This window comes from Lepisosteus oculatus, chromosome 7 (assembly GCF_040954835.1).
Source record: "Lepisosteus oculatus isolate fLepOcu1 chromosome 7, fLepOcu1.hap2, whole genome shotgun sequence".
Lineage (NCBI taxonomy): Eukaryota > Metazoa > Chordata > Actinopteri > Semionotiformes > Lepisosteidae > Lepisosteus > Lepisosteus oculatus.
The window spans coordinates 19779038-19794243 of NC_090702.1; the positions used below are offsets into that span (position 1 = coordinate 19779038).

Genomic DNA, 15206 nt, shown 5'->3' on the forward strand with positions numbered 1-15206 from the left:
CTATAAAAAAAGAAATGTGAATTACTGTAGCTTTTAAGGTTCATAATCATTAAAAGAAGAAAATGCTACATTTTAGTAGCAAACCTAGCTATTCAATTAGAAAATAAAACAGTTAATAAATCATATTTCAGATCAACATTTTCACTGTGTACTGTAGCTGGTGTTTCAAACTGTATGTGAAGATCATATAAAAATAAATAGACCTCATGATGTGCACTGCTGACAAAATGACAGGAAAGAAAAATAGTGTTATCTCTGTTATTCCAAAAGAGTTTATAAAAAAGCTCAGTATTTCTGTTGTAAACGTTACTGTAAGTGCCCTACACAAAACAAGCAGTGTTTCTCTTTTACGGTACATATTTCAATTAAATTAATGTGGATAATATATTAATGCAAATACTATATGATGCCCCTTAAACTGTGAAACACCATTTCCTTATGAGCAAATGACGGTGGTCTGTAAACCACAGTATATTCTGCAATCTGTGTTTTTTTTTACCAAAACATGCTATGGATAAGAATCCATTAAGAGAATCTGGAAAATGCTATATATATATATCTTATAAAAATATTGTATATAAATAAATAGTATATATAAATGACAAGCTAACTGTAATTATTGACTAAATTAGTTATTTTGTTAATTTTAACACACTTTCGGAAATCATGAAGCAGAAAAACAAACTGACTGGATTGTTTGGAAAAAAATACAGAATATACAGAATATTCAATGTTTGGATATACAGCTAGAACTTACTTGTTTGCACTTTACGAATGGGGCCAAGGGTTCTTGAAGCACCACCATGATGCATTACTTTGAATGAAAAAAGGTAGACATGACCAGGAGACAATCCTGAAATGGTCAGACGTGTGCCATTGAGAGGAAGGCTTCTTGTGTGCCACTGCTCTGTTGACAATTCTTCTTCATACTGAATTAATAAACTTGTCTTCTCTTCTGGCTTCAGCCAGTGTTCCAGATTGCTCCATTTGAAACCGGCCTCTTTCTCCTTAACATCCTCCACCTCAAATTCAAAATCTGCTGGTGCTGTGGAAACTGTAAAAATATGTTCTGTTACAAAAGGACTGTGAATGAGCTTCTTTAATTTCTCTTACTTCTTATTCTCTCAATGTGTGACAGGTCTCAACAATACAAAGTATTTCAACTTACATATTGAGAAGAGGGAAACATCTATTCAGCTACAGTACGTCTTAGTGTACATTTCAGATGGAGCTAAGCCTGTAAAAGTGCTAAACTATATACAGTTTTAAAACACATATTGATTGAATAATTATGGCAAATAAAAAGTTAAAACCACACATTTTAAAATAATTTAACCATGTAAACTATTTATAAGTCTTGACTCATATTTACATGTGTACTGGCAAAGATATGGCAGTGGAATATAGCAGAAAAAGCCTGTGTAGTAGTAGTTTGGACCAGTGGCATTCATTTTTAAAGCAAAGCAGTCCGTCTCATTAGGAGGCAGAATATGAAGTGGCTCTGGCACATCATTCTTCAGATTAGAGACTGATCCATCAGACTGGCGAAGCTCTCCTTCTCGCTGTAAAACACAACAGGAAATGTAACCCAATTCAATCATGTTCACAAGGAAAATTGAAAAATATATACTGTACTACCCATTGGTGGAGCTATAGCTAGTGAGACTGCTTGAGACTGCACCAGGGCCCAGTAATGAAGGGTGAGCAGTAAGAGGGTATCTACACATCTAAGTATGGACCCACAGGTAACTCACTGTAAGACACACAGTGAAATAAACTTCTCATGTTTTAAAAGAAAAGAAGTTATCTTTTATGCTCATCTTAATTCACTTCTTTTTTTACCACTAATATTGGATGCTCGTCTCTCATGTGACTTTTTAAGTATTCTCTTGTCCTTTGCTTGAAATAGAACTTTTCTTGAAATAGAATCCAGGCTGTTGGATGCATGGATATTAAATTTACTTAAAACCGACTAAACTAATATAGTTCACAAGGCTTACACAAGGAACAGCGCAAAGGTCTATGACAAATATTCTGTATTGATAAATGTTTAAATATTTATAGAAAATATGGCAGAACAAATTAAAAACTGAAAAACTTTTTAAAACTAAATGTGGGTCATCATCACAATGCCTACAGTCATGCTACACTACCTTCTATGCCACAAAAGCATAAACGTGTACTCTCAGAATAAAAAAACAAAAGTGAGAAGTTTGAGGTGACAATAAAATTGACTAAAAAAGATATTCAGGTGAGCTGGGAGCTATCTTATTATAGGTTGCCTGCAAAGGTTCAAATTAAATTAATTCCACTTTAAAATGTAAAATGAAGAAACACAAGGCTAAAATGTGTTATTTCTAGTAAATGGTGGAATCTGTACTAAAATAGCATGGAATTAATTTATACTTGTGCGTAATATTTTTTTCCTGGTTGCAAACAACAGAGAGGTTGAACTTGAAACCAATGTTTGGATTAATTCCAAAACCTAATATTTTTCTGGAACTGGGTTGACATACTGTAATCCTCATTCCTTCAGAAAATGATCTCATAGTCCAAAGTTATTATGTTTTGGTAAAAATATGCTCACCAAGCTAATACAGTATAACTTGACAAGGTACAATAAGTAGTAATAATGTCAGTGTATTTTCCACCATAAGCATTCATATCAGTGTCTTAATTACTGGAATTTTCAAACTCCAGATATTAGATATGTATAAGATACTGTATAAAGCTAATTGTAAAACTGCTGTAAGTGGAACTCAGTAAGTTCAATAAACAGATCCATACAACACCAACACCACTATCAAGAAGAATGTATTCAGCAGCAATCATAAAAATATAATAGTAACAATACTTCATTAACTTTCTTTAACTCCTAACTACATATTTTAACCGTACAAATTTTGAGGAACTACAGATTTCCCAAATAAGCAATACATCTATTACCCCATGACTGTAGAGGTATAGGTTGATGTTATATATGTATATATGTTGACATGAAAACATGTAAAAGTAAAAAAGTAAAGCTGGTTGATGATTTCTACTTCACATTCATGAAAACACTCTCACAAATGTTGCCAATAAAATTAATATTTATTCCAAATTGCACTTCAACACTGGAGGGCCTCAGACCTTAAAAACTTCAAGCAAGTTTGCTTGACAGTAGCAGAATATGGAACAATTGTTAATGGAATTCAATAAATTTTCATTTTCATTTAAATTTTCATGAAAAAAATTCACTGTAGTATTGGAGAATCTATGCAGTGTGTAGTAAAAAGATTTCTAATGTTATTTTATCTTTCAAACCTATGGACCAGTATTTCCAAATACTTACAATTACCTCCAGGTTTTCCCACAGTCTATGAATTCTGACAGAAACTGCTTATGGGTATAGTGTTCAATAAACTGATAGTTGAAGCTTAGATGACTAATCACAAATACAAATGGTGAGTCAATTCCAATTTTTCAAAGCGCTCATAGCACAAACATTTAATTATTGATATACTGTACAGTACAACACGGCACAACAGTGTGAAAAATATACTCAATTACAAGACAATACAACCGATATATGTATACCAACAAACTGTACAGTATATTAGTAGCTCAATGCACGTCATGTACATAGACATGGATCAAGTATTAGTTGTAAGAACTATTGAATTAAAAATTAAGTTTTCCTTTGCTACTCATGTTAATGGGTTGTTAACCATTCAATTTGCCTCCCTGATGTGGGAAATAACTAACAGCACTTGTCAAAATATCAGAACTTTATATGCATATAAGCCATACTATTATTTAAAACTTAAATGTTTAGCAAAAGTAAATTGATGGTTTGTTAATTCACATCTAGCAGCTGTATAACCAAATAATGAAACTTTAGATTCACCCCAGGGAATGGAAATCGTGCTGTACAATACAGGTGCTACCTCTTAAAATGACAAAAAGAGGGAAACCTCACCACAATCTCTTTCAAAAACTTAATACATGCTCTTCTTATCTTTAGATTAAAAGGCTGGATAGAAAAGACTCTTTAACATATCAGATTTAGCTATGCAAGCCAGGCTTCACACAGGTACCTTATTCTTACTAGAGTTTGTTTTTTCTAACCTTTGGAGCAGTGTCTCGATTTCTTAACATTTGTAAGTATTTCCAGGAAAAAAAACAGTATTCCCAATTCTCCCTAAAGGCAATATAACCTATCAGAGGAAAAAAGGAAGCTTTCAGTAATGTCTTTAGTACTTTGTCATGGAACCCTTTGGAGAAGGAACAACATTATACTTTGAGATTCACAAGACTCTCTCAGTGTTGTCTGAGCCAAAAAGTATCTAATCAAATCACTGTGAGAAAAGGATACTGTACTTGACAAAATCAACCCACCCACTATCCCACAATAAATAAAAATAAAAGCTTTCTGTCAGTAATAATGGCATCCAAAAATAAAACTCTTATTGCATTGTGTACTTTTATGGTAAAAGCAAAGTAACTGCATGTGACAGTTAGGTTTACAAATGTCCAAAATTTCGTCTTAGGATTCCAAGGGCAATGTAAATTTTTTAGACAAATAGCCTCAGTAAAAGAGACACCATTTTAAACCATAAGTAGTTTAGCAGTTTAGCCTTGAGGTTTTCTTCTTTTTTAATCACATTATCATCTACTATCATCTACTGATTAATATGTCTACTTCCAAGAAACAGTCAAATACATTTTAAATAAAAAGATTAAGCCTTTGATTTAATCAAAATTAAAGTCATTTGCCAGTCACAATTTAAAAACTCACAGCATGATGATCAATTTTTAGGGCACAGGAAAATGGTCTTCTGCAAACACTAAGTGGTTGACAAGTTAAACATTAACAATTTTCAGGCAGGTCAGTGTTTTGTTTTCAGGACTGAGTCAGCAAGTGTTCTTTGAAACTACAGTATACAGTATTTGATTATGGTGATGTATTGTAATTCCAGTCTTGTAATCAATATGTTGTGTTTCTAGAAAGGGAAAGACAAATCACGTACAAATGTTTTTGTTTTTCAGAATCAAAAGTTAAAGTAACTGGCCTACATGAAATAATTTGTTCCCTTGGCAACAACTGAAATGAAGTTATTAACCATGGTTATGAAATGGACTATACTCCCACACAATATCATTTACAGAGAAGAATTTGTGAATATCTTTTACTGTCACACAGAAACAGAGTGTTGTTATCAGTGTTTCTTAAACAGAGGCAATATGAATGCAAAACTGGAATTTACCTTTAAAAATAATCCATGAGGAATGACAGCACCCAAAGACTGTGTGACAGTAGATTTGTTTACTGAATATTGTGAAAACTTTAGCTTGACCCGCATGGAATGGGGAGGCTAGAAGGTGCTTGATGGAAAGGTGACCAAGGGGTAGCTGCAAAGGTGGAGATGGGATGGATGAAGAGATGAACAAGGAAGAGGAGAGGATGACGTGTGGTATAAATGGGAACTGAGGCAATGACGTCGGGATTAGTTATGAGATGTGGCAGTTGAGCTTAATTAGTTCAGCTCCCTTCGTTAGAATTCCATATATTTGACCTATTACGATAAGATGTGCTCAGGACATTTGGTAATTAGGCTAACATCAAAAACATATTATTTTCCATTGTCACGAGAAGCCTAAATCAGAGCTATTTAGCTTGCAACCCTTCCAATCTGCTCTATTATACTATTTTGATTCAACTAGCTCCCTAATTAATTAATTAGAATCAATGTAAGAGCAAAAGATCTGATCTGAGGGGCCACAGGTTGAATAGTAATTTTCAAAGTAATCTAACAGCACAAGGTCTAAATCTGTAGTGTTATTCAAAGCAAAAAAACCAAGATATACTGCATTTAGAAATACAGCATTTAAACATGAAAAGGCAGATTCATTTGAGTATGTCAATTGAATATCAAAATTAACCGCAATTATTTATACCAATAATGTATTGTTTCTTTCTGCCACATGGTTTCTTGTACATTTAATCCTAATTTAAATGGCAGGTGTACTAAAAGAGTATTTCACTCATGTGCTCACTAAGAAAAACGTAGACAGCATACCTTAGGCTGCAGAAAGAAGTTACTAATTAAGCAGTATTTGCATAGAAGCAAAGGTATATCCGGTACTAGATGGACTTAAATAAATCTTCAGGGCCTTATGGAGAATTGTACTCAAGGAAAAGAGAGGTGTTATAAAGAAGATCTCTTCAAACATGTCCTCAAAATGGGGATAGTACACATGGACTGGAGAATAGTTCCTGTAGTGTCCATTCAAAATAAGGGTGACAAAAATGACCTAGATAATTATAGACCAATACATCTCATTTCCACTGCATGTAGAATCATTGAAACAATTACATTATATATTATGATTGAAACTAAACCAGAGGGTCACCAGTATGGAAATAACATCCTAGAAAAAAAGTAAATATAGGTTTTGAAAGGGTACAGTAGGTCTTGCCTGGCCAGAATTAAGAGTTCTTTAAGCTACAGCTATAATGGACACATTCAAAGCATGTTGTGGTGTATTTACATTTTCCAAAAGCTTTTGATAAAGTTCTCCATAAAAGATCACTTTATTGGCCATATACAATTTCTTGTATTAGGAATTTGTCTTCACATACCCCTACTACTACTTCTTCTACTACTACTACATTTGTAACTCTACTTTTAAGCTACTTACTTAAAAGTCTACCAAGTCTACTTGGGCTTTTACAGTACAATATGTTGACTTAAAAGTAAAAAGACAAACAGAATGTTAGGATATATAGTTAAAAGTGTAGATCATACAATGTACTAGTTAGGCCTCATTTAGCATATGGTGTGCATTTTTGTCACCATGTACCAAAAAAATATTACTGGTCTGGAATCAGTCCAGATAAGAGCAAAAAAATGCATTCTAGGACTTAAAGGAATTCCTGCACTGACAGGCTGACAGAACTGAACCTTTACAGACCTGAACAGAGAAGTCATGGAGGGGACTTGTTAGAAGTCTACAGAATCTACAGAGGTAACGTCAATAAGTTGGCTACTTGGAAATGAACAGTGAAACACAAACCAGAAACCACAAGTGGAAATGACATACATGGAAGTGCATTTAAAACTGAGAATAGAAGGCACTTCTTTACCCAAAGGGAAAAGTGGGAATATAGAACAAGTTACCAAGCCATACTGTTAAAGCTAAAGCTTTGGCTTCCTTCGAGAAACAGCTGGTTGTGATCCTTTAATCAATAAGTTACTAATAAAGAGGCCGTATGTATATTATGTTCTCGATACAAAGATTAAAAGCATTGAGAATAGCTTGAAATAGGTAAATATAACCAAACAAAGAGCCTAGCCATAAATTCTTCATAGATAACACGTTTAATACTCTAACCTCATGGATCAGTTGTGGAGCTGGTGATATGTAATATATGTTGGGGTTTTTTCATGAGCACAGTCAAATATTTTTGATGTTGTTAATAGCAGCTCCACATAATTAAAATTCAACTTGGATATGCAATGTTTCAGAATACCATCAAAATGCATCATCTAAATGTACATACATTATACATTTTGTATTTATCTGAATAAAATATGCTAAAATATAAATATGCTTCTTACAGCTTACCTGTTTGTCATTGAGACCAGTCCAAAGCATGACCATATAATTCAGAGTACTGAGGTATGATGATATGAAATGGAACTCTTCTTCAGTTTCAATATCAACGAGGTGAGCACCTGCCATTGATAATTCACAGGACTTCTGAGCATCACTCCATTTTCTTGCGTTTTTCCAAGTCTTATAGCAGCTTCTGTCAAACTGCACCCAACCTAGGGGGCATAAAGCTGCAAAGACAAACCGGGCAAAAAAGATGTGACTGCCCTGCCACTATCAGTTACATATTCTTTTTTTAATTACATTTTAAAGTGGTTATTTTTCTTTCATAATTCACACAAGTACAACATAATATGTTGTTATAAGTTGCACTTTATACGCAAATAAAATAATCAAATTAAATTAAACCAACACTCTTTACCTGTTTCAAGAAGAATATTTAGTGTTTGTGTCACTACCACATTCATGTTTGGGATTTGCGTCTTAAATTCCACAGAAAAATTGTGAGGTGTACCAGGTTTTAAGTCAGTAACTTGATAAGTGCTTTGAGTTTTTGGTACACGCCATGTAAAAGTATTGAGCATTAGAGAAACTTGAACTTCACTGTCTGGAGGATTCCACCTGAAGAAAGCACGTGTGGTTGTTGTTTCTGTTTTAATGATAGATTCTTCAAATGTATCTAGAAAAGAAAAAAAAAACTTTCATGCAGATGAATCATGAAAAAAAATTTAAATAATGTGCAAGTAACAAGTATTCTGAACAGGGCACATGTACACTATGGTTTTAATTTTAAAATAATTAATACATTCATCTCTACCTCTGTTTACTGTGTTTCAATATATTGACTGCAACATGTAATTAAAAACTAATGCTTAATTAGTAATTAATAATTGTTTGATTCTGTCAAACTATACTTAATACAGAGTGCTTATCATTCAATCCTTAATCAAACTATACCACCTAAGTTTTTTTAAAAGAATTTGAACATCTACTTACAAATACTGAAAGACCTTGTTTCCAGAATGTCTTTGTTTTTGACTGCTGTCACATCAATGTAGTACTTCTCATTTACATTGAGTTCATTGATATATGTTCTGCAATCCGGAATGCATTCATTAAGTGCAGAACTATTCAGCACAAGCTGTTTTAGGAATCAGAAGGGTTAGTTAGTACAGTATATAATTCACATAAACACCACAGTTACTGTACAATAGTGTGTTCTGGCAGAAAACACTGCTCCACTTTTAATGGCTTAATAAATTATATTAACTGGGCAGCACATATTAGGATTATCTGTAGGTAAATTTATCTTGCTGGTTTTGCAGAAAACATTATCCTCTTTTGGCTGGGATTTTGGACACAGTCATTGAAAAAAACTCCATAGTTTCGTTTTAACCTTGGAGTTGTTCATTTTTGTGCAGGCTTGTACACAATTACTTACAGCACATATAAACATGTTATTACATAAAATAATGTTATTAAATTAAAATGAAAGCTTGTGAGACTTCTGTAATGCATGCATTTACAGTACATGATCAAAGGCACTATTTCACTTTTCTATCCAAGCATTATAAGCTGTAACAGAAATTTGTTTTAAAGAATCTGGATGGCAGAGTTTTAGGCCTTGCAACACTGGGGTGTTGGGTTCAATTCCAGGCATGTGGTGCTATTTGAAGTTTGTGTTTCTCCCTGTATTCCTCCAGATCATCCAGTTTCCTCCCACAGTCCAAGTTAATTGGTTTCTGGGAAAATTGCATCTGATGTGTGAATACGTGTGTGTTTGTATCTACAGTATATGTGCCCTGCGATGGACACGTGTCCTGTTGTGGGTGTATCCCGCCTTGTGCTCACTGCTCACCAGGACAGGCTCTCCCCTGTGACCCTGTATTGGATAAAGCAGTTAGAAAATGGATGGATAGATGTACAGTATTTGGCAGAATCTGGAACATCTAGTGCAATAATACCTTAACAGGCAAGAAGGCAGGTTGCAAGTCTCTTCCCAAAATCAACTCCATGTACAGGACATAGACCTTTACCTCTTCCTTTGCAGCCTACACATACTGACATAAACTAGCTACCTACTCAGACATCTTCAGTATATCAAAATGCTCTTTGATATGAATAAAGTCAAAATTGAGAAAAGCAAGAGTTATAGAGTGACTGTTCATCTGCTCTCAGAAATGATGTAAAGGTTTTTGCTTGCTTCTTGAACTGGAGATTTCTGCATGATTGACAAAAATGTAAATGAACAAGTAATAGGTTTATTCCATGCTGAAAAGAGAAGAGCACATGACTAATACATAATATTTACTGAAAGTATACTTAACTCCTGGGTGTACTGTAGCTGCACACCTCAGCATCACCACTAAGACTAAACCAAGTTAACAAAGATACAAATACTGGTCACCGTCCCTCAAACATATTGAATATTGAAACATAATGGGGGAGATGTTTCCTTAAGTATTCCTTGGAATACCAGGAAACCCACAAATTTGCTCTAAAAAATGTAAATTTGATTTAAAAACTGTTCAAATCTGCTCGTTGTTATAGAAACCAAACTTAGTATCACAGTAATATAATGTGTAACTGTTTTATCTGTGCATTACATTAGTTTTTGCAATGTGTTACAGATGTTACTGTATATTTTCAACTCTGCCATAGTTAATAAAGATGAATGGATTTAGCAGCTGATTTTCACCTGGGAAACTTTAACTGAGGTAGGTTCAGCAACACCTACTGTATACCTACACTTCTGGTATCCAGCTTGAACCCCTGGCCTAGACTGCTTCCATCATTAAAGTGGTATACAGTATATCAGAAATAAATGGACTATCTGCATAATTTAACATACTGTACATAACCATGGTGGCATAGACCTGGATGGGTGACAGTGTAACATCCACACTCTGGTTTAATTTAGGTGCAGGTAGCAAATGATTAATGCCTTATAAGGCATTCTGGAACTTAATCCAGTGTTTTTGATTACATTTTACTTTATTATTTGGAATAATGTCTTTTTTATTACTATTGTTTTATTGGCATGACGATGTCATTTTTTAAAATCTGACAATACTCAATATTATGGTATGCATAGATTATGGAAGAGTGCAAATGCTTTTCTTCTGACTTGACAATAACAATAATAACAATAAATTACAAAGCCATTCATTTCAACTGTATGAGCTTCTGTTTGCAAGAAAATGGTTGTTCTCACCGTGTGGTTGCTGTTTTTTATATGACTGTTTCGGAGAGAGTAGCATTCTGCATCTTCTTTACTTGGGAAGCATTTCCATTCCACAAACACGTTAGCATAGATGGTTTCTTTCAGGCAGGTTAGACTGTGAGCCTGAAACACATTCAAAGTCAACAGTTTCTTTTTTTCCTAGATCTTTTACTGTATATACCCCATACAGTACAGACTTTTTTTTTGCATTGTTTTGAAAATAAAAAGCCCGGGATAACTTAATTTTTAAATTTTAATTTTAACTTAAAAGTTTTTGCCGCAGTATTAAAAGCTGAAAGTGACGGAAAATGCTGTTTTTGTCTGAAGAAAGACAAAGGGAGAAGATTAAAGAGCAGGAGTGGGAGAAAAATTCTTACCTGCAGACAATAATCTAAAACGAGCAAGAGAAGGACAGCTTTTGCGATGCGGCAGCTTTGTTTCATTCCTACAAGAGCACATGCGCCCTAAAGCAAAAACAAACAAAAAATATCAAATGCTAATAAAATAAAAACTGTTGTTTCAGTCTTTAGCCGGTTTGTAACAAGGGCGCCACACAGTTCTCGGGTCTTAAAAGATAAGCAAGGCATGGTGAAAACAGACATCTCATGAATTTGCAATCATAAATAACGCATACAAACTATGATATTGTAAATATTATATGTTTCTTTAAGAAAAACTCAGTTTTAGTGGAACCGCATGGGACTTGGCAATGTTTGATGTTGTTTACCAGCTCGTGTCCAGTGTCTGAAACTCTGAAACGTCGTCGTGCTGCGGCAGTATCACACCTATTGCCACAAACTTGAAACCACAAACATAAACTGAAACTTAGGATAACAGTTCTAACATCCAACCGTTTTTACCCTAACGCAGCAGCAATGGCACGTAAAATAAGTCAAATAAAACAAGCTGACTGAATGAACGTGCAGCAGCATAGTGTCAAAACCGCACTTCTGAATTCTTCATTTGAAAGAGCAAAGCACATTTTCTGTATGTTACATTACAATTTGGGGGGGGGGAAACTCTTACAGTGCAAAGTAAAAACGTTCTAGTTACCTGATATGGCTTACTCAACTTCTTAGAGCCCGTAAAACTCATTTTTTTGAATTTAGCGCGCTTCTTTGCCCTCTCCCCCACAGGCGTTCAGTGATTTTGGAGAAACCCAACAGCTGCAGTGGACGCATGTGATTTTCTATCTCGCACGTCTTTCTCCCATTCAGCAGTTCGAAGTGGTCTCTCCCCTCTTCCTTCTCCCCAATTTGTTCTGGCCATTGCTGGCCTTTTCCCTTTGTTGGACTGAGAGGAGGTTGTCATGACGACTGAAGCAGGCAGCCTCTCCATAACTGGACTCCAAAGAGCAGGGAAGTGGAGGAGTGTCTGACCAGCTGCTTGTGAATGTAACGGGGGCAAGGCGGTTTGATACACTCGCTCTTGGGCTATCCTACTAGTTACTATTATTTTTTGCTATATTACGCGTTGTGCAGGGGGTAACATTGAGGTTCACCTCTTTTATTGGCTGAAGGTTTATGTTTCTTTCTGAAAATATGTATTTTTAAAACAATTTTTACTTTTTTTAGACAATACGAATTTCCGTATACAAATATGAGACATTTGTGCTCATACCTATCACATGCCGTGTTCATATTATAAGCATTTCATTGCACTGATTGTATATAACAAATAAACTTAACTGAATATTATAGTAAAGTTAAATCCTAAGATTATATCATGCACACAAATTAAAATGCAGTATTTGATAATTTTCTGATTACACGTTTCCGATTAACATGCAAATGAATTGAAAACATTGGTTCTCACACATCGCAGACAAAAGCGTAGCATCAATTTTCTTAATCTCGTAGGATCCATGACAGTCATTCATACTGTACATCATTAACGCAGTAAATGGTTGTGTGATCAAGAAAACATTTTGTCTTATAAGTTAAAGTACTTCTTGTAAAACATCATTTAACACCGCAAAGCATACAGAATTGAAGATCTCCGTCCAAAATCTCAGTCGCACTTTACATTCAGATTAGCGATTTTCTTAATCCGCTGTTTGCTGTTTAAATGTTATGCATATGTCAAATAAATTAATTTTAATTACTTCAACGCAATGTTTACGTCAGTTAAGCCGTTTAAAAGCCTTTGAGCACAGCAGTCATGTGAAATTCAATTGTTTTTTAGAAAGGTGCTCCAGAGAGGATTGATTTTTTTGTCTTCTTAGGTGCTGATAATTTGGAGTAAACGCCTTAGCGAATGACTCCCATTGACACGCTAAAGGTTATACAAACAGCCTTGAATTCTGTGCATTCTTAGTTCTGCTTCCTAAAACCAAGGGCTCATTAATCAATTGAAATATGTTGCTGATTGTTTTAGTTTTTGCCGCGAATCAGCGTTTCTGTTATGGGAGCTGGGAAAGGAATCATTGCTGCATTCTTACAGGTTTTTGAAAACAAAAGTCAGCGAGAAATTAAGATGCATAATTGTCAGTTTGTGTAGGATGATGACTTTTAAGAACCAGCTGTTGCCTTTTGCAAAGTTCCTGCTGTGGGCTATGGACTTGCCAGCAATACTTTCAAACAATAAAATATAGCACCTAAAGCGATAACAGAAAATAATAACAACTTTAAGATATTTATTCATAATAAGTTTGGATTTATTATTTTGATTTAATACCCCAAATAATTTTGAGATTTTGAAAACTGAGTAAGGTATATATAAATGTATATTTTACATATATACAGTAGTTTGCTGTCTTTTCTAGCACAAATATAAGCACCAATACCGTAGAAGTTCTCAAATCCCTGTATACTGTATAAGCTAAGTGTTCCAGAAGGGAATGCAAAGTGGATTTCCCATGTCTAACTGAAAAGGAAAATGAGATTGGAATTTTGGTTCTTCATATTGTAACGCAACGGGAGCTCAGGCGGGCGCCCTTGCCGCATTAGGTCGGCCCCCCACTGTTGGGGCCTCGAACCCAGGACTCCCGCGTCACTCAGCAGGGACCCAGCCCGGTGAGCTAAAGAGAGATCTCTCTACAGCCCAGTAGCTGTAGTCCTGCTATCACAGGGAAGGGCGGCGACGTCACCGCTCTGGTAAGCCGGCTCTTAAACAGAACCTGTCGGCCGTAAGCGTTACAATATGAATAGTTGGGTGGCATGGTGGGGCAGTGATTAGAAGTGCTGCCTCACAGCACTGAGTCCCTGGGTCCAATTCTGGAGTGGGGTACCAAATCTGGAGTTTACACAGTATGTCCCCATGTTCAGTTGGGTTTCCTAATACACATACTGGCCCTGCAGTAGGTCTGAGTGTCTGACTGTGTCTATGTTTTTGATTGTTTGCCCTGTGATGGACCGGCATCCCGTCCAGAGTGTATCCTGCCTCCTGCCCATTACCCTCTGGGATAGGATCTGGTTTCATGCCACCCTGTATTACAACATGTCCTGCGGCATCTGTCGGCCCGTGGTTACCCTGGGAAACATTCGGATTCTCATAGTGGCTCACAGTTTTCCAGGGCTTGGCGTTTTGACCGGACCGGAGTGATCTGCCCTAATGAGCAATTATGATTTCAATTGTTCAATTGCTCTATTTCCCTATTTAGTGCCAAGGCACCGCTTTAGTGGCGCTTCATCATTCTTCATTCCCGACTCCACTGTTCTCCCCGGTTGCAGTACTGCCACCACTCTCGCCCTTATTCTCCTGTCAGGCGGGCTGAAGCTTCAGTGGCTTTTCAGGGGCAGTCATCACACTCTGGAATGCCAGACCCATGCAGCTCCCTTTCCTGGGAGGTTGAGGGACTGAGTGTCGAGGCTTCTGAACTCCAGGTCTTGTAGCTGACTACCCTTGCCCTTGTCTCCTGAAGCAGACTACATCTTCAAGCAGTCTACCACAACCACAGCCTGTAATGCGGCTCCAGTTCCAAGTCTTCGCTCTGTACTGGAGCTCCGCCTCCAAATCTTCACTCCACTCCACATTACAGCTCCAGTTCCAAGTCTTTGCTCTGCACTGCAGCTTCGGTTCCAGGTCTCCAGTCCGCACTCCAGTCTGCATGGCTGCTCCTGGCCTTCGCCCTGGAATCTGGGACTATTGTTTGCTGGCATCTTCTTCTTCATCGATCTTCTGACTCACCTTGGGGACAGCCGTCATTGTCCAGGACCCCAGGGCTCTCTCCATGCAGTCATCTTTCTTCAACTAAGCAGCCCCATTCCTGTAATGTAGAGTGTCCTGTACACCAACCTTCTCTTCGACTGCACTTATACCCGCCCCTTTCTGGTTTCTCTTCAGAGCAGTCTTTCTCTAGCTCTTCAGGGCTCTTGTTCTCACCCTCTTTTCTCGGGCTGTCTTTTCGTTTTTCTATTCTTTCCTTCTTAGCCACCCTTCAGCT

The 15206-nt window shown here is 36.3% G+C and overlaps 1 protein-coding gene across 5 annotated transcripts in view; it reads right to left on the reverse strand.

Annotated features, from left to right (window-relative positions):
- ptprq (protein tyrosine phosphatase receptor type Q) overlaps positions 1-12183 on the reverse strand; it is an 86920-nt gene extending 74737 nt beyond the window's left edge. For all 5 annotated transcript variants that reach the window (XM_015352885.2, XM_015352886.2, XM_015352884.2 and 2 more), the window contains exons 1-8: positions 11876-12183; positions 11200-11286; positions 10814-10945; positions 8596-8740; positions 8021-8278; positions 7612-7829; positions 1373-1562; positions 758-1054 (exon numbers count right to left, since the gene is read on the reverse strand). In XM_015352885.2, coding sequence (XP_015208371.2) covers positions 758-1054; positions 1373-1562; positions 7612-7829; positions 8021-8278; positions 8596-8740; positions 10814-10945; positions 11200-11286; positions 11876-11917 — 1369 coding nt within the window. In that variant the 5' untranslated portion in view covers positions 11918-12183. The remainder of the gene's footprint in view (positions 1-757; positions 1055-1372; positions 1563-7611; positions 7830-8020; positions 8279-8595; positions 8741-10813; positions 10946-11199; positions 11287-11875) is intronic.
- Positions 12184-15206: the final 3023 nt, after the last annotated feature.